General features: G+C 45.7%; 1 protein-coding gene across 3 annotated transcripts in view; it reads left to right on the forward strand.

Annotated features, from left to right (window-relative positions):
- Window positions 1–26222, forward strand: part of LOC110505972 (phosphofurin acidic cluster sorting protein 2) — a 119123-nt gene that overhangs the window by 80846 nt on the left and 12055 nt on the right. Inside the window, exons 2-18 of one of the 3 annotated variants that reach the window (XM_036962562.1) lie at window positions 90–177; window positions 851–940; window positions 1197–1322; window positions 3816–3978; window positions 7092–7165; window positions 10981–11061; window positions 14003–14062; window positions 14785–14936; window positions 16559–16622; window positions 17492–17563; window positions 18145–18278; window positions 19774–19906; window positions 20051–20155; window positions 20384–20490; window positions 20803–20957; window positions 21243–21353; window positions 21642–21750. In XM_036962562.1, the coding sequence (XP_036818457.1) occupies window positions 90–177; window positions 851–940; window positions 1197–1322; window positions 3816–3978; window positions 7092–7165; window positions 10981–11061; window positions 14003–14062; window positions 14785–14936; window positions 16559–16622; window positions 17492–17563; window positions 18145–18278; window positions 19774–19906; window positions 20051–20155; window positions 20384–20490; window positions 20803–20957; window positions 21243–21353; window positions 21642–21750 (1824 nt within the window). Of the gene's footprint in view, window positions 1–89; window positions 178–850; window positions 941–1196; window positions 1323–1464; window positions 1743–3815; window positions 3979–7091; window positions 7166–10980; window positions 11062–14002; window positions 14063–14784; window positions 14937–16558; window positions 16623–17491; window positions 17564–18144; window positions 18279–19773; window positions 19907–20050; window positions 20156–20383; window positions 20491–20802; window positions 20958–21242; window positions 21354–21641; window positions 21751–26222 lie in introns of those variants that run through there. The other 2 variants (XM_036962563.1, XM_036962564.1) reach the window with 2 other exon arrangements.

The raw sequence follows: 26222 nt of genomic DNA on the forward strand, positions 1-26222 counted from the left end.
GTCTGTCAAAGAAAGAGCAGGTGTCCTTAATGTTTTGTACATGAGTCTAAATTAGGCCTAATTGTTCTCGATCTGTCTTCTGTGTGCAGGTTGTGCAGTCTGACTCTGAAGAGGTTGGTGGTTCTGAGGGAGCTGGACAAGGAACTCATATCGGTGGTCATCGCTGTCAAGATCCAGGTAAAGATATGACCTTTCACACCACACCTGGCAGTAGGTACGGCAGGAACACACCTGGCTGTAGGTACGGCAGGAACACACCTGGCTGTAGGTACGGCAGGAACACACCTGGCTGTAGGTACGGCAGGAACACACCTGGCTGTAGGTACGGCAGGAACACACCTGGCTGTAGGTACGGCAGGAACACACCTGGCTGTAGGTACGGCAGGAACACACCTGGCTGTAGGTACGGCAGGAACACACCTGGCTGTAGGTACGGCACGAACACACCTGGCTGTAGGTACGGCAGGAACACACCTGGCTGTAGGTACGACACGAACACACCTGGCTGTAGGTACGGCAGGAACACACCTGGCTGTAGGTACGGCAGGAACACACCTGAGAATCAAGACTACATGAGTTACACACACACACACACACACAATCCAGGTAGACTGCATAAATGTCACACACATCCTCTAAGACAAATGTTATCCAAGCTGACAGATGCGTTCCTATGTTTCACTTCCTGTACATTAGCTTGTTATCTGCTGGTTGACTTCACTTCCTGTACATTAGCTTGTTACCTGCTGGTTGACTGTTGGAGCTTAGCAAATGTTTTGCATTACATGAATGGTATCAATGGCTGTATTGACTGACAAACAGTCTGGTGATGTGTGACTCCTTTCCCTAGGGTTCCAAGAGGATCCTGAGGTCCCATGAGATAGTGCTGCCCCCTAGTGGCTCAGTGGAGACTGACCTGGCTCTCACCTTCTCACTGCAGGTAAAGAAAACACAAGGTCATTATATATTGTATATCAAGTCAGATTGCGCAACAACTCTGTCTCCGCTCGGTCGAGGAACTATGGGCGCATAGTAGTGACGCCACCTGTTTGGAAGACAATGGGATGAAGGCCTGAAAAATGGCACATTGAGAAATCATTAATTCTCCTGCGTCCCATGTTTTCCACTTAAGAACGATGTTGTTATAAACTGTGATTCCTCTCTCCTCTATTTTCTTGTCTTTCATCCATCCTCAGTACCCTCACTTCCTGAAGAGTGAGGGTAACAAGCTCCAGATCCTGCTGCAGAGGAGGAAGAGATACAAGAACCGGACTATCCTGGGATACAAGACCCTGGCTGTAGGAACCATCGATATGGCTGAGGTAGGAACCATCGATATGGCTGAGGTAGGAACCATCGATATGGCTGAGGTAGGAACACAATGAGACAAGACCCTGGCTGTAGGAACCATCGATATGGCTGAGGTAGGAACCATCGATATGGCTGAGGTAGGAACCAACGATATGGCTGAGGTAGGAACACAATGAGACAAGACCCTGGCTGTAGGAACCATCGATATGGCTGAGGTAGGAACACAATGAGACAAGACCCTGGCTGTAGGAACCATCGATATGGCTGAGGTAGGAACACAATGAGACAAGACCCTGGCTGTAGGAACCATCGATATGGCTGAGGTAGGAACACAATGAGACAAGACCCTGGCTGTAGGAACCATCGATATGGCTGAGGTAGGAACACAATGAGACAAGACCCTGGCTGTAGGAACCATCGATATGGCTGAGGTAGGAACCATCAACATGGCTGAGGTAGGAACACAATGAGACAAGACCCTGGCTGTAGGAACCATCGATGCTTCTGTACTGTGGTGCATTTATGAACAAGACAACAGTTAACATGTCTTCCCCCCCAACGATGATGCAGGGCCCCACTTGGGCCATTCGGTGTCATTTTGTAAATGACGGATCTCTTATGGCAAGACGCATCGTTCACCCAAGCTTCGTTCAAATAGGGCCAGCGCTGTCTGAGATATCACGTGTGACTAACGTACTAACGGACGAAGACATATCCACAGTTCCCACCCCCGATTTCAACATGGGGGACACTTCATTATCCTCAGAAGCCTTTCTCCCGCCTCTCCTCAGGAACGGAGACCGCGGACTCTGACGACCCCATTCTGTCCCTCTGTAGATAACTCCAAGCGCTCAGCTTAACCGTCTGTCTGAACAACAGAAAGCCACACGGCTGCATGAAGGCAATGTGTGGCTCTGTCTTAAACCCAAACCCTGTTACGTTATAGACCGTCTCTGTTTTGACCCAGGTCCCAGGGGCCCGAGAGAGACCGTCTCTGTTTTAACCCAGGTCCCAGGGGCCCGAGAGACTACAGTTGAGCTGTTACGCTATAGACCGTCTCTGTTTTGTCCCAGGGGCCCGAGAGACTACAGTTGAGCTGTTACGCTATAGACGTCTCTGTTTTGACCCAGGTCCCAGGGGCCCGAGAGACTACAGTTGAGCTGTTACGTTATAGACCGTCTCTGTTTTGACCCAGGTCCCAGGGGCCCGAGAGAGACCGTCTCTGTTTTGACCCAGGTCCCAGGGGCCCAAGAGAGACCGTCTCTGTTTTGATAGAGAGTGAGTGAGATAGAGAGTGAGTGAGATAGAGAGTGACATTTGTAATGTCTTTACTGTTTTGAAACTTCTGTATGTGTAATGTTTACTGTTCATTTTTGTTGTTTTTCACTTTATATATTCACTTTATATATTATCTACCTCACTTGCTTTGGCAATGTTAACACGTTTCCCATGCCAATAAAGCCCTTGAATTGAATTGAATTGAATTGAATTGAGTGAGTGAGTGAGATAGAGAGTGAGTGAGGTAGAGAGTGAGTGAGTGAGTGAGATAGAGAGTGAGTGAGGTAGAGAGTGAGTGAGTGAGTGAGGTAGAGAGTGAGTGAGTGAGTGAGATAGAGAGAGAGTGAGTGAGATAGAGAGAGAGTGAGTGAGATAGAGAGTGAGTGAGTGAGATAGAGAGTGAGTGAGTGAGATAGAGAGTGAGTGAGTGAGATAGAGAGTGAGTGAGTGAGATAGAGAGTGAGTGAGTGAGATAGAGAGTGAGTGAGTGAGTGTGATATTATTCTCAGGAACATGTTTGTTAGAATTGAGCAGAAATAGAATAGTTACTTTTGGGACTTTGAGGATTGCAACATCAGAGAGAGACAGATGATCTGATAACAGAGGGAGAGAGAGGGAGGAAGAGAGAGAGAGATTATTCTCAGGAACATGTTTGTTGGAATTTAACAGAAATAGAATAGTTACCTTTGGGACTTTGAAGATTGCAACAGCAGAGAGAGACAGATGATCTGATAACTGGAAAGATACTTTCATTAAAATGGTGGTTCTCTCAGCAATGTATTCATCTAGCCCTCCCTCTCTCTCCTTCTCCTCCCACCTCCCTCTCTCCTTCCCTTCCCCACCTCCCTCTCTGTCCTTCTCCTTTCCTCCCCCACCAACCTCTCTCCTTCCCTCCCCTGCACATCCCTCTCTCCTTCCTTCACCCCGTATCTCCCTCTCTCCTTCCCTCCCCCGCACATCCCTCTCTCATTCTCTTTCCCTCCCCCCACCTCTCTCTCTCCTTCTCTTTCCCTCCCCCCCACCTCCCTCTTTCTCCTTCCTTCCTCTCTCCTTCTCCCTCCCTCCCCCACCTCCCTCTCTCACCCCTTCTCCTTCCCACCCCCACAACCTTCTCTCTCTCCTCTTCCTTCCTTCCCTTCATCTCCTTCTCCTTCCCTCATCCCCCCTCCCTGTCTCTCTCTTCTTCTGTCATCTCTCTCCCTCCTCCGTCTCTCTGCCCCCACCAGGTGATGCAGCACCCTACGGAGGGGGGCCAGGTTCTGTCTCTGTACAGTAACCAGAAGGAGATGCTGGGTAAAGTAGCAGATATCTGGATCTTCTCACTGTCCAGTCAGCCCATAGACTACGAGGAGGCCGCTCTGCAGGAGGGAACCAAGATCAAATGCTCAGGTATGTTTCAGCACAGGATGGCTCGGTTCGACGTAGGTTAGCTCTGAGGCATGGCTTTCAGACTCCTAAGTTGTTAGGACACCAGTCTGGGTTAACGGCATGATGCCATCATAATCAGCCGTCCTTCAGCCAGCCAGGCATGTGGAGGAGAACGGAGGCTAGGTTGAAGTCAGTGAGCTCATAGACCACAAAGAGGCTGCTCTGCAAGGGGGAACAATGATCAAATATTCAGGTAGGTTTGCTCAGGTACGCTGTGACACAGCAAGGCTCTGCTTTAGTACGGGTTAACTCAGGTACGGGTTAACTCAGGTACGGGTTAACTCAGGTACGGGTTAACTCAGGTACGGGTTAACTCAGGTACGCTGTGACACAGCAAGGCTCTGCTTTAGTACGGGTTAACTCAGGTACGGGTTAACTCAGGTACGGGTTAACTCAGGTACGGGTTAACTCAGGTACGGGTTAACTCAGGTACGGGTTAACTCAGGTACGGGTTAACTCAGGTACGCTGTGACACAGCAAGGCTCTGCTTTAGTACGGGTTAACTCAGGTACGGGTTAACTCAGGTACGGGTTAACTCAGGTACGGGTTAACTCAGGTACGGGTTAACTCAGGTACGGGTTAACTCAGGTACGCTGTGACACAGCAAGGCTCTGCTTTAGTAAGGGTTAACTCAGGTACGGGGTAACTCAGGTACGGGTTAACTCAGGTACGGGTTAACTCAGGTACGGGTTAACTCAGGTACGCTGTGACACAGCAAGGCTCTGCTTTAGTAAGGGTTAACTCAGGTACGGGTTAACTCAGGTACGGGTTAACTCAGGTACGCTGTGACACAGCAAGGCTCTGCTTTAGTAAGGGTTAACTCAGGTACGGGGTAACTCAGGTACGGGTTAACTCAGTACTGCTCAGCCCAAGTTAGCTTTGAGACATGGCTGTAAAGGCAGTAGGTCTCCAGAACGAAACGTTCAAAGTTCTTGAAATTTCCCGTATTGACTGACCTTCATGTCTTAAAGTAATGATAGAATGTCGGTTCTCTTTGCTTATTTGAGCTGTTCTCGGCGTAATATGGACTTGGTCTTTTACCAAATAGGTCTCTCTTCTGTATACCACCCATACCTTGTCACAACACAACTGATTGGCTGAAACGCATTAAGACGGAAAGAAATGCCGAAAATTAACTTAACAAGGCACACCTGTTGAGGTGTCACCATTCCAGGTGACTACCTCATGAAGCTGGTTGAGAGAATGCCAAGAGTGTGCAAAGCTGTCATCAAGGCAAAAGGGTGGCTAATTTGAAGAATCTCAAATATAAAATATTTTTTTATATTTAACACCTTTTTGGTTACTACATGATTCCATATGTGTTATTTCATAGTTCTAGTTATTCTACAAAGAAGAAAATAGTCAAAATAAAGAAAAACCCTTGAATGAGTAAGTGTGTCCAAACTGCTGACTGGTACTGTACCTCAGTACTGAACCTCATGTACCTCAGTACTGAACCTCATGTACCTCAGTACTGAACCTCATGTACCTCAGTACTGAACCTCATGTACCTCAGTACTGAACCTCATGTACCTCAGTACTGAACCTCATGTACCTCAGTACTGAACCTCATGAACCACACTACTGAACCTCATGTACCTCAGTACTGAACCTCATGTACCTCAGTACTGAACCTCATGTACCTCAGTACTGAACCTCATGTACCTCAGTACTGAACCTCATGTACCTCAGTACTGAACCTCATGTACCTCAGTACTGAACCTCATGTACCTCAGTACTGAACCTCATGTACCTCAGTACTGAACCTCATGTACCTCACTACTGAACCGCATGTACCTCACTACTGAACCTCATGTACCTCAGTACTGAACCTCATGTACCTCAGTACTGAACCTCATGTACCTCAGTACTGAACCTCATGTACCTCACTACTGAACCTCATGTACCTCAGTACTGAACCTCATGTACCTCAGTACTGAACCTCATGTACCTCAGTACTGAACCTCATGAACCACACTACTGAACCTCATGTACCTCAGTACTGAACCTCATGTACCTCAGTACTGAACCTCATGTACCTCAGTACTGAACCTCATGTACCTCAGTACTGAACCTCATGTACCTCAGTACTGAACCTCATGTACCTCAGTACTGAACCTCATGTACCTCAGTACTGAACCTCATGAACCACACTACTGAACCTCATGTACCTCAGTACTGAACCTCATGTACCTCAGTACTGAACCTCATGTACCTCAGTACTGAACCTCATGTACCTCAGTACTGAACCTCATGTACCTCAGTACTGAACCTCATGTACCTCAGTACTGAACCTCATGTACCTCAGTACTGAACCTCATGTACCTCAGTACTGAACCTCATGTACCTCAGTACTGAACCTCATGTACCTCAGTACTGAACCTCATGTACCTCAGTACTGAACCTCATGTACCTCAGTACTGAACCTCATGTACCACACTACTGAACATCATGTACCACACTACTGAACCTCATGTACCTCAGTACTGAACCTCATGTACCTCAGTACTGAACCTCATGTACCTCAGTACTGAACCTCATGTACCTCAGTACTGAACCTCATGTACCACACTACTGAACCTTGTGTACCACACTACTGAACATCATGTACCACACTACTGAACCTCATGTACCACACTACTGAACCTCGTGTACCACACTACTGAACCTCATGTACCACACTACTGAACCTCATGTACCACACTACTGAGCCTCATGTACCTCAGTACTGAACCTCATGTACCTCAGTACTGAACCTCATGTACCACACTACTGAACCTCATGTACCACACTACTGAACCTCATGTACCACACTACTGAACCTCATGTACCACACCACTGAACCTCATGTGCCACACTACTGAACCTCATGTACCACACTACTGAACCTCATGTACCACACTGCTGAACCTCGTGTACCACACTACTGAACCTCATGTACCATGATGAATAATTTGTGATGTGATATTATTCAGTTCAGCAGCAGTAGGTTAATTGTGTGTGTGTGTGTGTGTGTGTGTGTGTGTGTGTGTGTGTGTGTGTGTGTGTGTGTGTGTGTGTGTGTTGTGCTCCAGATAACTACTCTGAGGAGGAGTATGAGAGTTTCTCTTCAGAGCAGGAGGCCAGCGACGACGCTGTTCAGGGTCAGGTCAGTACAAATATAATACCGTCCTCTACTCAGTCCTCTATGAAGACATTTAGAAAGGACTCTTCTGTCCCCTTACACTGTCCTCTACTCAGTCCTCTATGAAGACATTTAGAAAGGACTCCTCTGTCCCCTTACACTGTCCTCCTCACTGAAGACATTTAGAAAGGACTCTTCTGTCCCCTTACACTGTCCTCTACTCAGTCCTCTATGAAGACATTTAGAAAGGACTCTTCTGTCCCCTTACACTGTCCTCCTCACTGAAGACATTTAGAAAGGACTCTTCTGTCCCCTTACACTGTCCTCTACTCAGTCCTCTATGAAGACATTTAGAAAGGACTCCTCTGTCCCCTACACTGTCCTCTACTCAGTCCTCTATGAAGACATTTAGAAAGGACTCTTCTGTCCCCTTACACTGTCCTCTACTCAGTCCTCTATGAAGACATTTAGAAAGGACTCCTCTGTCCCCTACACTGTCCTCTACTCAGTCCTCTATGAAGACATTTAGAAAGGACTCTTCTGTCCCCTTACACTGTCCTCTACTCAGTCCTCTATGAAGACATTTAGAAAGGACTCTTCTGTCCCCTTACACTGTCCTCTACTCAGTCCTCTATGAAGACATTTAGAAAGGACTCTTCTGTCCCCTTACACTGTCCTCTACTCAGTCCTCTATGAAGACATTTAGAAAGGACTCTTCTGTCCCCTTACACTGTCCTCCTCACTGAAGACATTTAGAAAGGACTCTTCTGTCCCCTTACACTGTCCTCTACTCAGTCCTCTATGAAGACATTTAGAAAGGACTCCTCTGTCCCCTACACTGTCCTCTACTCAGTCCTCTATGAAGACATTTAGAAAGGACTCTTCTGTCCCCTTACACTGTCCTCTACTCAGTCCTCTATGAAGACATTTAGAAAGGACTCCTCTGTCCCCTTACACTGTCCTCTACTCAGTCCTCTATGAAGACATTTAGAAAGGACTCTTCTGTCCCCTTACACTGTCCTCTACTCAGTCCTCTATGAAGACATTTAGAAAGGACTCTTCTGTCCCCTTACACTGTCCTCTACTCAGTCCTCTATGAAGACATTTAGAAAGGACTCTTCTGTCCCCTTACACTGTCCTCTACTCAGTCCTCTATGAAGACATTTAGAAAGGACTCTTCTGTCCCCTTACACTGTCCTCTACTCAGTCCTCTATGAAGACATTTAGAAAGGACTCTTCTGTCCCCTTACACTGTCCTCTACTCAGTCCTCTATGAAGACATTTAGAAAGGACTCTTCTGTCCCCTTACACTGTCCTCTACTCAGTCCTCTATGAAGACATTTAGAAAGGACTCTTCTGTCCCCTTACACTGTCCTCTACTCAGTCCTCTATGAAGACATTTAGAAAGGACTCTTCTGTCCCCTTACACTGTCCTCTACTCAGTCCTCTATGAAGACATTTAGAAAGGACTCTTCTGTCCCCTTACACTGTCCTCTACTCAGTCCTCTATGAAGACATTTAGAAAGGACTCTTCTGTCCCCTTACACTGTCCTCTACTCAGTCCTCTATGAAGACATTTAGAAAGGACTCTTCTGTCCCCTTACACTGTCCTCTACTCAGTCCTCTATGAAGACATTTAGAAAGGACTCTTCTGTCCCCTTACACTGTCCTCTACTCAGTCCTCTATGAAGACATTTAGAAAGGACTCTTCTGTCCCCTTACACTGTCCTCTACTCAGTCCTCTATGAAGACATTTAGAAAGGACTCTTCTGTCCCCTTACACCGTCCTCTACTCAGTCCTCTATGAAGACATTTAGAAAGGACTCTTCTGTCCCCTTACACTGTCCTCCTCACTGAAGACATTTAGAAAGGACTCCTCTGTCCCCTACACTGTCCTCTACTCAGTCCTCTATGAAGACATTTAGAAAGGACTCTTCTGTCCCCTTACACTGTCCTCTACTCAGTCCTCTATGAAGACATTTAGAAAGGACTCTTCTGTCCCCTTACACTGTCCTCTACTCAGTCCTCTATGAAGACATTTAGAAAGGACTCTTCTGTCCCCTTACACTGTCCTCTACTCAGTCCTCTATGAAGACATTTAGAAAGGACTCTTCTGTCCCCTTACACTGTCCTCTACTCAGTCCTCTATGAAGACATTTAGAAAGGACTCTTCTGTCCCCTTACACTGTCCTCTACTCAGTCCTCTATGAAGACATTTAGAAAGGACTCTTCTGTCCCCTTACACTGTCCTCTACTCAGTCCTCTATGAAGACATTTAGAAAGGACTCTTCTGTCCCCTTACACCGTCCTCTACTCAGTCCTCTATGAAGACATTTAGAAAGGACTCTTCTGTCCCCTTACACTGTCCTCTACTCAGTCCTCTATGAAGACATTTAGAAAGGACTCTTCTGTCCCCTTACACTGTCCTCTACTCAGTCCTCTATGAAGACATTTAGAAAGGACTCCTCTGTCCCCTTACACTGTCCTCTACTCAGTCCTCTATGAAGACATTTAGAAAGGACTCTTCTGTCCCCTTACACTGTCCTCTACTCAGTCCTCTATGAAGACATTTAGAAAGGACTCTTCTGTCCCCTTACACTGTCCTCTACTCAGTCCTCTATGAAGACATTTAGAAAGGACTCTTCTGTCCCCTTACACTGTCCTCTACTCAGTCCTCTATGAAGACATTTAGAAAGGACTCTTCTGTCCCCTTACACTGTCCTCTACTCAGTCCTCTATGAAGACATTTAGAAAGGACTCTTCTGTCCCCTTACACTGTCCTCTACTCAGTCCTCTATGAAGACATTTAGAAAGGACTCCTCTGTCCCCTTACACTGTCCTCTACTCAGTCCTCTATGAAGACATTTAGAAAGGACTCTTCTGTCCCCTTACACTGTCCTCTACTCAGTCCTCTATGAAGACATTTAGAAAGGACTCTTCTGTCCCCTTACACTGTCCTCTACTCAGTCCTCTATGAAGACATTTAGAAAGGACTCTTCTGTCCCCTTACACTGTCCTCTACTCAGTCCTCTATGAAGACATTTAGAAAGGACTCTTCTGTCCCCTTACACTGTCCTCTACTCAGTCCTCTATGAAGACATTTAGAAAGGACTCTTCTGTCCCCTTACACTGTCCTCTACTCAGTCCTCTATGAAGACATTTAGAAAGGACTCTTCTGTCCCCTTACACTGTCCTCCTCACTGAAGACATTTAGAAAGGACTCCTCTGTCCCCTTACACTGTCCTCCTCACTGAAGACATTTAGAAAGGACTCCTCTGTCCCCCTACACTGTCCTCCTCACTGAAGACATTTAGAAAGGACTCCTCTGTCCCCTTACACTGTCCTCCTCACTGAAGACATTTAGAAAGGACTCTTCTGTCCCCTTACACTGTCCTCCTCACTGAAGACATTTAGAAAGGACTCTTCTGTCCCCTTACACTGTTCTCCTCACTGAAGACATTTAGAAAGGACTCCTCTGTCCCCTTACACTGTCCTCCTCACTGAAGACATTCAGAAAGGACTCCTGACCCCTTTACACTTTCCTCCTCACTGAAGACATTCATACCTGGAGTGTATTTATACTGCATTTGGTTGATAACCTGCCTGTGTCTCTGTCTGTCTGAGTGTTTATACTGTATTTGGTTGATAACCTGCCTGTGTCTCTGTCTGTCTGAGTGTTTATACTGTATTTGGTTGATAACCTGCCTGTGTCTCTGTCTGTCTGAGTGTTTATACTGTATTTGGTTGATAACCTGCCTGTGTCTGTCTGTCTGAGTGTTTATACTGTATTTGGTTGATAACCTGCCTGTGTCTGTCTGTCTGTCTGAGTGTTTCTTCAGGACCTGGAGGATGATGAGTATGAGGTGAGGAAGCCTAAGAAGCAGAGAAGGTCCATCGTAAGAACTGCTTCAATCACCAGGGTAAGAGACGAGAGGAAGGAGACCCTTGTGTGTGTTTGGTCATCATGCTATGCCCAGCGCAAGCTAAAGTTGATATAGGTTTTTACTGTGAAAGTATAATTCACAATGTCTCAGCAGTGTTGTTGTTGTTGTTGTTGTGGTTGTTGTTGTTGTTGTTGTTGTTGTTGTTGTTGTTTCTTTTCTGTCTTAAGATGCTGGTGAATTGACTGCACTTGTTCCTTTTCCTTTACGTTGGTTGTTGACTTTTGTCGAGCTCTAGGGCTCCATCTACTGGGGTGTATTCATTAGTGTACACTGTAACAAAACATTTAGCATTGTTTCTTTTTTTATGGTACTGTATATCTATTGGACAAATTCAGGTAGGGTCCCGTCCCTGTTTTTCGTTTGGAACGGCGTTTGGGACTTTGCGTGTCAAAAAAAGATACACGTCAATTAACACTATTTTATTATAGATTTATGTGTTGTGCTGAATTTGCACGTGCAAGCCAAGCGCCACCACTACTATCAGTAGCACTGTCAAAGTTGTACAGAAAAAATCTGTAAACAAGCAAAACACCGGGCCACGAACGATGTGTTTACAATACCGCGTTGGTAGTAAAGCATAATTTGTTCAACCTCAACTTCTGGGGTAGCTAGCTAGCTTTAGCTTGGTTCCTAGCTAGCATCAATACAACCAGCCTGAAAACAATGACCGGTAGAAACTGCAGTCATTTTTCATTATTCTTAACAGTGATTAAGGAATCCTTGTGATTAAGTATTAGCTAGGTTGCCACTTGTTGTTCGCCTATTGAAATTGATCTTCAGTTCATGAAAATAAATAGCTAGCCAGCTACTTAAAACCTATACGGGATGGTTGAGCTAACGTAGGCTAATGCGATTAGCATGAGGTTGTAAGTAACAAGAACATTTCCCAGGACATAGACATATCTGATATTGGCAGAAAGCTTAAATTATTGTTAATCTAACTACACTGTCCAATTTACAGTCGCTATTACAGTGAAATAATAGCATGCTATTGTTTGAGGAAGGTGCACAGTTATGAACTTGAAAATGTATTAATAAACCAATTTAGGCACATTTGGGCAGTCTTGATACAACATTTTGAACAGAAATGCAATGGTTCATTGGATCAGTGTAACACTTTGCACATGCACTGCTGTCATCTAGTGGCCAAAATCTAAATTGCACCTAGATTCCTAAGTCATATATTGGCCTTTCTCAAAGATGATGAAACCAAAAAAAAATCATGTTTTCTTTCTTTGTATTGTCTTTTACCAGATCTATTGTGTTATATTCTCCTACATTAATTTAATATTCCCACAAACTTCAAAGTGTTTCCTTTCAAATGGTATCAAGAATTATGCATAACCTTGCTTCAGGTCCTGAGCTACAGGCAGATAGATTTGGGTATGTAATTTTAGGCGAAATTTGAAAATAAGAGTCCGATCCTTAATTAACCCTGTTACTCAAAGCTAACGTTATAAGCAACCGGATCAGGTTATGTGTTGTAAAGCTAGCCACAATAAGGATCAGGCACGATAGTGGAATTTGTGGTTTACCTTCAAAATAAAAGTACCTATTTGAAAGTGATACAGAAGGTTACAATTTGTAGAATCGTGCCATATTTAGACTAGATAATGTTAAACAAGGTTGGAATGTGAAGCAATGAAATCAGTCTAGTCGGTGACACCCACAGAACACAACTGTGAAGAGTTCATGCAAATGTTAGCGTTGTAGCTCTTATAACGGGACTGTGACTGTGTGAAATCACCTCCCCCAGTCAGCCTATTGTGTGTATTGACATTCATATTACACTGTACAGTTTTACCTAAGGATTGGAGATCAATGAAATGGGGTATCAGTCTACTCAACACCCAAGATATTTTTCCCCCAACGTCGTCCTCAGAGTTATCAGACTCCAAAACATCCACACAGTATTGTTTTTTTCCCTCGGGAATAGTGTTCACTACACATAGGTTGACAATAAATGAGGCTCAATTCACAGTTGTTTCAGAGTCCCGCAATAAGGGCTACGACGCTAATGTTATCTGGGTGTCACTGAGTAGACTGATACCCCATGTCATTGATCCACAATCCATAGGTTAAGGTTGTACAGTGAAATAAGGATGCCCCACAATGCAATTCTAAAGTATAATAGATCCAGTGTGATTTCAACAGATTTTTGTCAAATTAACTAATTATTGTCATTTGTTGATTTTATATAACAACATTTCAACCTCGTTTAGCACAATTTATTCAATCTATTCAATTATGGCATCATTCTACTGTTTGTATGAATTTGCATCACTGTCAATGACATACTTTTATTTTGAAGGCAAACCGCAAAGCCCACTATTGTGACTAATCCTTATTGTGGCTAGATTCACACAGATGGGTCCCGCCACCATTAATCAACTAAGAACTGTCTTATAAATTAGGGTTATTTTAGATGATGACAGCTATATAGTTAGCTAGCTGAAACAGATTGTGTCGTTTTGCTGTGTGTTTGGGGAAGAACATAGTTTGTATCCATCAGTTTAGCTAGCTTGTTTTATGACCAGCGCTGTAGGTAACGAGAGGCAACTTTACGTATCCGATGAATCGTTGTGACATACGATTGATAATTATAATCAATGTGTGAAAAAATAATGAATGCGTTAAATTATTATGTGCGGTCATATTCAGGTCCTGATTGGTCAAACAATCTTTTTTTGACACGTCAAATCGTGTTCTTTGACGTGTATAATTTTTTGGGGACACGCAAAGACCCAAACGGCGTTCCATAGTTTCATTCCGTTTGCTTCGGTGTGGATCAGTAGTGTGGTTCATGAGGTTCAGAACTGTGGTTCCTAGTGAATACACCCCTGGTAAACTGACAGGTTGTTGTTGTTGTTGTGATGGGGCTGACTTGTAGTTGTTTCTGTGTCCTGTTGCGTTTTAGCAGCAGAACTTTAAACAGAGAGTTGTGGCTCTGCTGAAGAGGTTTAGAGTCTCAGACGAGGTAACTAACGTTAAATCTGTCCATATTACTCAACACTTCTCAGGTCCTTTTTTTAAATTTCCTTTTCTGTGTGGTTTCATGCAACTGTTAAAAATCTGTTATCTTGTCTCTCTCTCTCTCTGACTCTCTATCTCTACATCTGTCTCTCACTCTCTGACTCTCTACCTCTACACCTGTCTCTCACTCTCTCTCTGACTCTCTATCTCTCTCTCTGACTCTCTATCTCTCTCTCTGACTCTCTATCTCTCTCTCTGACTCTCTCACTCTCTCTCTGACTCTCTATCTCTCTCTCTGACTCTCTCACTCTCTCTCTGACTCTCTATCTCTCTCTCTGACTCTCTCACTCTCTCTCTGACTCTCTATCTCTCTCTCTGACTCTCTCACTCTCTCTCTGACTCTCTATCTCTACACCTCCCCCTCTCCATCTCCACCCCCCCTCTACTTCTCTACCTCCCCACCTGTCTCTCTCCCTCTCTCTCCCTCCCCACCTGTCTCTCTCTCTCTCTCCCTCCCACCTGTCTCTCTCTCTCTGACTCTCTATCTCTACACCTCCCCCTCTCCATCTCCACCCCCCTCTCCATCTCCACCCCCCCTCTACTTCTCTACCTCCCCACCTGTCTCTCTCCCTCCCTCTCCCTCCCCACCTGTCTCTCTCTCTCTCTCTCTCCCTCCCACCTGTCTCTCTCTCTCTCTCTGTGCGTGTGTCTCTCTGAATGTTCCAGGTGTTGGACTCGGAGCAGGACCCGGCAGAACCCCCTCCAGAGGTAGAGGAGGATCTGGACCTAGAGAGTCTGGAGTTTGAAAACCCCAGTGACAGTGGACCAGAAGTAGACGATGACGACAGTGTCCTCAGCACCCCAAAACCCAAGCTCAAGTGAGTCGGACTCGTTTTTAGTTTGTACTTACACTATATACAAAGTATGTGGACACCCCTTAAAATTTGTGGATTCGGCTATTTCAGCCACATCCATTGCTGAGAGGTGTATAAAATCGAACACACCGCCATGCAATCTCCATAGACAAATATTGGCAGTAGAATGGCCCTTACTGAAGAGCTCAGTGACTTTCAACGTGGCACCGTCATAGGATGCCACCTTTCCAACAAGTCAGTTGGTCAGAATACTGCCCTGCTAGAACTGCCCCGGCCAACTGTAAGTGCTGTTATCGTGAAGTGGAAATGTCTAGGAGCAACAACGGCTCAGCCACGAAGTGGTAGGCCACACAAGCTCACAGAACGGGACCGGCGTGTGCTGAAGCGTGTAAAAATCATCTGTCCTCGGTTGCAACACTCACTACAGAGTTCCAAACTGCCTCTGGAAGCAAGAGAACTGTTCGTCAGGAGCATCGTGTAATGGATTTCCATGGCAGAGCAGCCGCACACAAGCCTAAGATCACCATGTGCAATGCCAAGCATCGGTTGGAGTGGTGTAAAGCTCGCCGCCATTGGACTCTGGAGCTGTGGAAACTCTCTCTGTGGGTTGATGAATCACGCTTCAACATATGGCAGTCTGACAGAGGAATCTGGGTTTGGTGGATACCAGGAGAACTCTACCTGCACAACTGCTAATTGCCAACTGTAAAGTTTGGTGGAGGAGGAATAAAGGTCTGGAGCTGTTTTTCATGGTTCAGGCCCCTTAGTTCCACTGAAGGGAAATCTTAATGCTACAGCATACAATGACATTCTAGACGATTCTGTGCTTCCAACTTTGTGGCAACAGTTTTAGGAAGGCCGTTTCCTGTTTCAGCATGGCAAGGCCCCCGTGCACAAAGCGAGGTCTGTACAGAAATGGTTTGTCGAGATCGGTGTGGAAGAACTTGACTGGCCTGCACAGAGCCCTGAACTCAACCCCATCAAACACCTTTAGGATGAATTAGAACGCCGACTGTGAGCCAGGCCTTAATGCCCAACATCAGTGCCCAATCTCACTAATACCGTGTGGCTGTATGGGAAACAAGTCCCCGCAGAAATGTTCCTACATCTAATGGAAAGCCTTCCCAGAAGAGTGGAGGTTGTTATAGCAGCAATGTTCCAACATCTAGTGGAAAGCCTTCCCAGAAGAGTGGAGGCTGTTATGACAACAATGTACCAACATCTAGTGGAAAGCCTTCCCAGATTAGTGGAGACTGTTATAGCAGCAATGTTCCTACATCTAGTGGAAAACCTTCCCAGAAGAGTGGAGGCTGTTATAGCAGCAATGTTCCAACATCTACTGGAAAGCCTTCCCAGAAGAGTGGAGGCTGTTATAGCAGCGAAGGGGGGGACCAACTCCATATTGATGCCCATGATTTTGGAAAGAGATGTTTGACAAGCAGGTGTCCACATACTTTTGGTCATGTTGTGTATATGCCTGTGTTTTCAGTTGCTATCACTCAGATTTGTATGATGCTTTTTTTAAATCAGCTCCAACTGTTACTTTTACAGCATTTAAACATTTATTTTATACATTCATGATGTTTTCACTTGTGTTATTAAAGACATTATTTTTGTTATTGCAGGCCATATTTCGAGGGCCTTTCTCTCTCCAGTTCTCAGACAGAGATCGGCATCCACACCAGCCCGGTTAGTAACACAGAACCACCCAGCCCGGTTAGTAACAGACAGAATCACCCAGCCCGGTCCGTAACACAGAACCACCCAGCCCGGTCAGTAACAGACAGAACCACCCAGCCCGGTCCGTAACACAGAACCACCCAGCCCGGTCAGTAACACAGAACCACCCAGCCCGGTCAGTAACAGACAGAACCACCCAGCCCGGTCATGTAAAAGACAGAACTTCCCAGCCCAGTCAGTAACAGACAGAACCACCCAGCCCGGTCCGTAACACAGAACCACCCAGCCCGGTCCGTAACACAGAACCACCCAGCCTGGTCCGTAACACAGAACCACCCAGCCCGGTCCGTAACACAGAACCACCCAGCCCGGTCAGTAACAGACAGAACCACCCAGCCCGGTCAGTAACAGACAGAACCACCCAGCCCAGTCAGTAACAGACAGAACCACCCAGCCCGGTCAGTAACAGACAGAACCACCCAGCCCGGTCAGTAACAGAGAACCACCCAGCCCGGTCAGTAACAGAGAACCACCCAGCCCGGTCAGTAACAGAGAACCACCCAGCCCGGTCAGTAACAGAAAACCACCCAGCCCGGTCAGTAACACAGAACCACCCAGCCCGGTCAGTAACAGAGAACCACCCAGCCCGGTCAGTAACAGAGAACCACCCAGCCCGGTCAGTAACAGACAGAACCACCCAGCCCGGTCAGTAACAGACAGAACCACCCAGCCCGGTCAGTAACAGACAGAACCACCCAGCCCGGTCAGTAAACCCCATCAGTAATAGGTGGTAACTATTCTCCTTCATTGTTGTCCCTCTGTTCTCCCTCCCTCTGTTCTCCCTCCCTCTGTTCTCCCTCCCTGTGTTCTCCCTCCAGGTGGAACCAGACCCGACTGAGAGCAGCGAGGCCACGTTCCAGGTGGACAGTGTCTCAGAGAAGGGCTCATATGTAGGTATTATGTTATCCTAGAAAACGCTGGTCTCTGTTTTCATCAATACAACTTTATTTAGTCCCTCAGGGGCAATTAAAGACCCAGTCAGTTTACAAATATCACCCCCTCAGGGGTAATTAAAGACCCAGTCAGTTTACAAATATCACCCCCTCAGGGGTAATTAAAGACCCAGTCAGTTTACAAATATCACCCCCTCAGGGGCAATTAAAGACCCAGTCAGTTTACAAATATCACCCCCTCAGGGGCAATTAAAGACCCAGTCAGTTTACAAATATCACCCCCTCAGGGGCAATTAAAGACCCAGTCAGTTTACAAATATCACCCCCTCAGGGGTAATTAAAGACCCAGTCAGTTTACAAATATCACCCCCTCAGGGGCAATTAAAGACCCAGTCAGTTTACAAATATCACCCCCTCAGGGGCAATTAAAGACCTAGTCAGTTTACAAATATCACCCCCTCAGGTGCAATTAAAGACCCAGTCAGTTTACAAATATCAACATGCTCCAAGTATACAGTGTACAAACAGACATCACATCCCCAATACAACACATTGTCCCTGTCTTTGCTCCGTCCCAGCAGGAAGGGCAACCAGAGGCAGTGACCCCCACTACAGAGCTGGAGATGGACAACATGGACACCTTCCTGGAGAAGCTGCCCCCTACTGGCAAGATGAAGAAGACCGAGTCCCTCATCATCCCTTCCAACAGATGGTAAATACTGTCCGACTCTCTCAGTTCATCTTCACGCCATTTCCCACAACGCATCCTGTCTCCTCGCCTCCTCATTGGAGGAGAAAGGTCCATCTTTAAAACCTTCTTCTCCAATGTGTTTTGAAAAGGAAGTGAGAAGACCGGATGAAAGATGAATTGCTGAGTGTCTTCTCAACTTCAGCTTGTTCTGTCCATGGTTCAGTTTGTAGGAAACCAGTCTGCCCACTGTATCACTTTACCCCTACCTACATGTAAAAATTACCCTCCCCTCCCACTCCCTACCTACATGTAAAAATTACCCTCCCCTCCCACTCCCTACCTACATGTAAAAATTACCTTCCCCTCCCACTCCCTACCTACATGTAAAAATTACCTTCCTCTCCCACTCCCTACCTACATGTAAAAAGGACCCTCCCCTCCCACCCCCTACATGTTAAAATGACCCTCCCCTCCCACCCCCTACATGTTAAAATTACCCTCCCCTCCCACATGTAAAAATGACCCTCCCCTCCCACCCCCTACATGTTAAAATTACCCTCCCCTCCCACTCCCTACCTACATGTAAAAATGACCCTCCCCTCCCACCCCCTACATGTTAAAATTACCCTCCCCTCCCACCCCCAACCTCCCCTCCCACCCCCAACCGCCCTGATCTGTCCTCATTGTAGTGTCCCACTCCCTACCTCCTACCCTGCATTCCCCTCAAGCTGGCCCTGCTCTGTCCTCATTGTAGTGTCCCACTCCCTACCTCCTACCCTGCATTCCCCTCAAGCTGGCCCTGCTCTGTCCTCATTGTAGTGTCCCACTCCCTACCTCCTACCCTGCATTCCCCTCAAGCTGGCCCTGCTCTGTCCTCATTGTAGTGTCCCACTCCCTACCTCCTACCCTGCATTCCCCTCAAGCTGGCCCTGCTCTGTCCTCATTGTAGTGTCCCTACCTCCTACCCTGCATTCCCCTCAAGCTGGCCCTGCTCTGTCCTCATTGTAGTGTCCCACTCCCTACCTCCTACCCTGCATTCCCCTCAAGCTGGCCCTGCTCTGTCCTCATTGTAGTGTCCCTACCTCCTACCCTGCATTCCCCTCAAGCTGGCCCTGCTCTGTCCTCATTGTAGTGTCCCTACCTCCTACCCTGCATTCCCCTCAAGCTGGCCCTGCTCTGACCTCATTGTAGTGTCCCTACCTCCTACCCTGCATTCCCCTCAAGCTGGCCCTGCTCTGTCCTCATTGTAGTGTGCCTACCTCCTATCCTGCATTCCCCTCAAGCTGGCCCTGCTCTGTCCTCATTGTAGTGTCCCACTCCCTACCTCCTACCCTGCATTCCCCTCAAGCTGGCCCTGCTCTGTCCTCATTGTAGTGTCCCTACCTCCTACCCTGCATTCCCCTCAAGCTGGCCCTGCTCTGTCCTCATTGTAGTGTCCCTACCTCCTACCCTGCATTCCCCTCAAGCTGGCCCTGCTCTGTCCTCATTGTAGTGTGCGTTCTCACGTCTTCCCCAGGCAGGAACCTAAGTTGGCGGGGAGGAGAGGGAGGAGTACATCCCTAAAGGAGCGCCAGCCCAACAGACCACAGAACGAGAGAGCCAACAGCCTGGATAACGAACGCTCCCTCGACACACACTGCCATCTACAGGTAGGAGGAGGAGCAGACTGACCGATCAAGTCAGAATTCCCGAGTCTGTAACTTTAATATATAGATGTTTCTAGTGATTGTGTCTTAGATGTGAGAGGGATTTATTTTCGATGTTCTTCCATAAGTATATTCTCCCGTCCGCAGATCCCCAGGAAGACCGTGTATGACCAGCTGAACCACATCCTGGTGTCTGACCACCAGCTACCTGACAGCATCATCCTCATCAACACGTCTGATTGGCAGGGCCAGGTAAGAGACAGGAAATGACATAGACTGAAGTGAAAAACGTTGGGTGACCACTCGTCGTCTCCATGACGACCAAAAGAGCGGTTTTTAAATATTTTTTTATTTATTTATTTTTTTACATTTAAACCTTTTCTTTCTCTTTAACAAACACTTATTCTCACATTACATTTCCTCTTTCGGCATCTCTCGTTTTTATATATTCTCTGTTTTCTCTGTTTCTATTCTCTTCAGTATCTGTCAGGCGTTCTCCAGAACCAGCACCTCCCGGTGGTGTGTACCTGTACTACAGCAGACATCCAGGCCGCCTTCAACACCATCGTCTCACGCATACAGAGATTGTAAGCCTCCTCTTTCACATTCTCATTGTAATCATAATAATAATAATAATAATATACACTACTTAGCATAATTATTTTTATCCCCAAAAACAACTCACTTGTTCGTACATTATCAGTGTGTGTCTGTGAATCCCTGAAAGACTTGGAACACAACATTGGCGCTGCTAACAGCGTCACGCACTCTTGTCGTCGTAGTTACCGAGCCGATCCTCTCCCGTACGCGTTATTGATTTAGTATTGTAGCTATAGGTCTTCCGTTACAGGTTGCTAATATGTTTGTCTCCTTGCTGTAACGCGATGCTTCCCATGTAGCTGTAACTGTAACAGCCAGACGCCCATCCCCATAAAGATAGCCGTGGCTGGAGCCCAGCACTACCTCGGTGCAGTCCTCAGGCTCTTTGTAGACCACCTCTCTTACAAGACCCCTGATTGGCTGGGCTACATGAGGTTCCTCATCATACCACTAGGTGAGAGATGGGGAGGGGGGGGGGGGGGGCAGTCATTCAGACCACACCTTGTAGTTGGAATATAACCTAATGTTTGTTCGTTTTAGGGTTACAAAATTCTCTACAAGTTTCTCTACACTTGTGAGTCATGGGAAAAAACCCTGTGAATGTTGTCTGGGGATTTTGCAACCCTAGTTTGTTTTTAAAGATAGTATGATAATTTTAAATGATGCCTTTTACTTCTAGAGAGTTCTTACTTGTCGTTATCAGTGATTTGACGTTTCTCTTCCTTTTGATTGTGGACAGGATCTCACCCAGTCTCCAAGTACCTGGGCACCATCGACTATCGATACAACAGTTTATTCCAGGACACTGCGTGGAGGGACCTCTTTCACAAGCCCGATGCTCCAGTCATAGGTAGGACAGGGTTAAACACACACCACGAGGGTTGCAAAAAATCTCTTTAAGTTTATCGGAAATTCCCAGGTTGGAGGATTCTTGGATTTCCTGCTTGTTTCCCTTTCCAGACGGAATTTCACAACCCTAACACACATCTAAGATGTATCTATACTACAGTGTGTGTGTGTGTGTGAGTGTGTGTGTGTGTGTGTGTGTGTGTGTGTGTGTGTGTGTGAGCTGTGGAAAGAATTTACTCTTGAAGACATTAAAACAACCAATCAGTCACTCCTGTCATGTGGTGTACAGTGCAGGAGAGTCCAGATGTGGTTTCCAGGGTAACCCAGTATATGGTCGGGGCCAACGGAGTTCACCAGCTCCCCATCGCTGAGGCCATGCTCACGTACAAGCAGAAGAGGTAAGAAAGGACACTCACACACTCACTCACTCACTCACTCACTCACACACACTCTCACACACACACACACACACACACACACTATCTCCCACACACACTCACTCACTCACTCACTATCTCTCACACACACTCACTCACTCACTCACTCTCACACTCACTCACTCACTCTCACACACACTCTCACACACACACACACACACTCTCACACACACTCTCACACACACACACACACACACACACCGTGGTGCCATTTAGCTAACTCACAACTTTATAGGCAACATTTATATAGTGGAAAAGCAGTTATAATCTGGCAGCGGGATTTAATTTGAAACATTTCTTCAACCATGTGCAGCATTTATACATTCTTTATTTATTACTATTATTTATGTGTTTCTCAGTTTACTAAAAACCGTAGTTAAATATCTGCCTCCTTTTAACATTGGTGAAGAAAAGCTGCAGGTTAAAATCACGCTGACAGATTATCATGAGGGTTTAAGGTATTTTTTTCGGCACAAATTTTTGCAGTATGAAAATGCATCCCTTTGTGTTTTAACTGCTTAATTAACAGCTAATAGCATTCCTGATAAGTGTTATAATAATTAATAGCATTCCTGGTAAGTGTTTAATAATAATTAATAGCATTAATGATAAGTGCTATAATAATTAATAGCATTCCTGATAAGTGTTATAATCATTAATAGCATTCCTGATAAGTGTTATAATAATTAATAGCATTCCTGGTGTTATAATAATTAATAGCATTCCTGATAAGTGTTATAATAATTAATAGCATTAATGATAAGTGTTATAATAATTAATAGCATTCCTGATAAGTGTTATAATAATTAATAGCATTCCTGGTGTTATAATAATTAATAGCATTCCTGATAAGTGTTAGAATAATTAATAGCATTAATGATAAGTGTTATAATAATTAATAGCATTCCTGGTGTTATAATAATTAATAGCATTCCTGATAAGTGTTATAATGATTAATAGCATTCCTGGTGTTATAATAATTAATAGCATTCCTGATAAGTGTTATGATAATTAATAGCATTAATGCTAAGTGTTATAATAATTAATAGCATTCCCGATAAGTGTTTTAATAATTCATAGCATTCACATTCAGCATTCATATATTGTCCACCTCAATTCCCCTTTCGACCTGTGGTGTTTCTGTCAGGTCATTATAGATTAGCCTCTTCTATAGACCCACTTAACTACCCATCTGTCCACCCTAGAAGTTCCTCCCCTTCTTTCAATCGATCGTGTTTCTGTTGCAAAATTCCGGAAACTTTCCCAAGATGTGTACATTTTCCAGAAATCCTGCTCGGGAGCATTCCCTGATTTCCTGCTTATTCCATTCTGAATCCAGGAATCTTATTACCGGGGTTTCTGTAAAACCTAGGACTTTTGGGAAACTTCGAAATGTACAGAATGGTTGCATGAAGGAAAATGGTAGAGGGGTCATCCTTTTTCAATTTCAGTCAAGGGGAGGAATTTTTACTTGTCAAATGCGTCTTCTGAAAATGTTTGGGGATTAGACCGAGTCCCAAGAATACCCCTCTTACGTGCCTTTAGCCTATGTTCAGTTTGAGAAGGAGAGCGTTGAGGAGGACGGAGGTGTTTGAAAAGGAGAGCGTTGAGATGAGGAGGACAGGAGGTGTTTGAGAAGGAGAGCGTTAAGATGAGAAGGACAGGAGGTGTTTGAGAAGGAGAGGGTTGAGGAGGATGGAGGTGTTTGAGAAGGAGAGCGTTGAGGAGGACCGGAGGTGTTTGAGAAGGAGAGCGTTGAGGAGGATGGAGGTGTTTGAGAAGGAGAGCGTTGAGGAGGATGGAGGTGTTTGAGAAGGAGAGCGTTGAGGAGGATGGAGGTGTTTGAGAAGGAGAGCGTTGAGGAGGATGGAGGTGTTTGAGAAGGAGAGCGTTGAGGAGGACAGGAGGTGTTTGAGAAGGAGAGCGTTGAGGAGGATGGAGGTGTTTGAGAAGGAGAGCGTTGAGGAGGATGGAGGTGTTTGAGAAGGAGAGCGTTGAGGAGGATGGAGGTGTTTGAGAAGGAGAGGGTTGAGGAGGATGGAGGTGTTTGAGAAGGAGAGGGTTAAGGAGGACAGGAGGTGTTTGAGAAGGAGAGCGTTGAGGAGGACAGGAGGTGTTTGAGAAGGAGAGCGTTGAGGAGGACAGGAGGTGTTTGAGAAGGAGAGCGTTGAGGAGGATGGAGGTGTTTGAGAAGGAGAGCGTTGAGGAGGATGGAGGTGTTTGAGAAGGAGAGGGTTAAGATGAGGAGGACCGGAGGTGTTTGAGAAGGAGAGGGTTGAGGAGGATGGAGGTGTTTGAGAAGGAGAGCGTTGAGGAGGATGGAGGTGTTTGAGAAGGAGAGCGTTGAGGAGGACAGGAGGTGTTTGAGAAGGAGAGCGTTGAGGAGGACAGGAGGTGTTTGAGAAGGAGAGCGTTGAGGAGGACAGGAGGTGTTTGAGAAGGAGAGCGTTGAGGAGGACAGGAGGTGTTTGAGAAGGAGAGCGTTGAGGAGGACAGGAGGTGTTTGAGAAGGAGAGCGTTGAGGAGGATGGAGGTGTTTGAGAAGGAGAGCGTTGAGGAGGATGGAGGTGTTTGAGAAGGAGAGCGTTGAGGAGGACAGGAGGTGTTTGAGAAGGAGAGCGTTGAGGAGGACAGGAGGTGTTTGAGAAGGAGAGCGTTGAGGAGGACAGGAGGTGTTTGAGAAGGAGAGCGTTGAGGAGGACAGGAGGTGTTTGAGAAGGAGAGCGTTGAGGAGGACAGGAGGTGTTTGAGAAGGAGAGCGTTGAGGAGGACGGAGGTGTTTGAGAAGGAGCGTTAAGATGAGGAGGATGGAGGTGTTTGAGAAGGAGAGCGTTGAGGAGGACAGGAGGTGTTTGAGAAGGAGAGCGTTGAGGAGGATGGAGGTGTTTGAGAAGGAGAGCGTTGAGGAGGACAGGAGGTGTTTGAGAAGGAGAGGGTTGAGGAGGACAGGAGGTGTTTGAGAAGGAGAGCGTTGAGGAGGACAGGAGGTGTTTGAGAAGGAGAGGGTTGAGGAGGATGGAGGTGTTTGAGAAGGAGAGGGTTGAGGAGGACAGGAGGTGTTTGAGAAGGAGAGCGTTGAGGAGGACAGGAGGTGTTTGAGAAGGAGAGGGTTGAGGAGGAGGATGGAGGTGTTTGAGAAGGAGAGCGTTAAGATGAGGAGGTGAACTTTGTTAGCTTGCTACTACTATAACAGATTGTTATTCAAAAATAACACGTTTCATACCCATGATGCATTTAGGCACAACCAATCAGAAATGACCAGCTCGTGATGCTGAATGTAGGCACAACCAATCAGAAATGACCAGCTCGTGATGCTGAATGTAGACAAATTTGAGCAGGTGTAATTCAACGGTCTTCATTTTAAATTAGAGACTTTACTAAAACAACAAGAGGTCTTTGTTGGAGCCTATTTCTTCCTATTTTAAGAAATAAGAGAGGTACCTGTTTGACAGACACAAATCAGGCTATAGGCTGTTATCAATAGGATTTATCGGCCAATTCCTCTACCCACAATGCACTCTTTAAATAGCCTGCCTCCGTGTCAGTGTCAGACTTCTGGAAGTTCCATGCTCAGATTCCTAATGGTGTCTCAGATTTCATTATTTGCAAACAAGACACACTGATTTGGCATTAGTGGAAATATAAGACAAAAACACAGGTCTCTCTGTCCATTCTTAACCTGTAATTTTGGTAATTTGTGTGGTATTGAAAAAGATATGTAAAATGATGTAGAATTGCATGACATTTTTATAAAATAAAAATAATCTCAAACCCGCCCATACAATGATAAGATTCATGCAATGCGTTTACTCTAAAGGAGTAGTTTCCACCCCTATTCTTGTCCACGGTGGTCTGTGAACCCACAACCTTCTGGCTCGCAGCCCTGTGCACTATAAAAATTCCTGCGTTGCCATGTAATGCTTACAGGACGAAGAACAGTTTCTAAAAAACTGCATATCTAACGCTCTGGTCTGTCCAAGAAGTGAGGGTAGACATGTTGGTAGACAAAATGGAAGACATGTTTTCTGTTATCCACTATTATTTTGGGTATAAGGGTCACTTGTTTCAGGTAAGGTTTAGGTCAAATATACAGTGTATCACAAAAGTGAGTACACCCCTCACATTTTTTGTCAATATTTGAGTGTATCTTTTCATGTGACAACACTGAAGAAATGACACTTTGCTACAATGTAAAGTAGTGAGTGTACAGCTTGTATAACAGTGTAAATTTGCTGTCCCCTCAAAATAACTCAACACACAGGCATTAATGTCTAAACCGCTGGCAACAAAAGTGAGTACACCCCTCACATTTTTGTCAATATTTGAGTGTATCTTTTCATGTGACAACACTGAAGAAATGACACTTTGCTACAATGTAAAGTAGTGAGTGTACAGCTTGTATAACAGTGTAAATTTGCTGTCCCCTCAAAATG

This window comes from Oncorhynchus mykiss, chromosome 25 (assembly GCF_013265735.2).
Source record: "Oncorhynchus mykiss isolate Arlee chromosome 25, USDA_OmykA_1.1, whole genome shotgun sequence".
In the NCBI taxonomy this organism is placed as follows: Eukaryota; Metazoa; Chordata; class Actinopteri; order Salmoniformes; family Salmonidae; genus Oncorhynchus; species Oncorhynchus mykiss.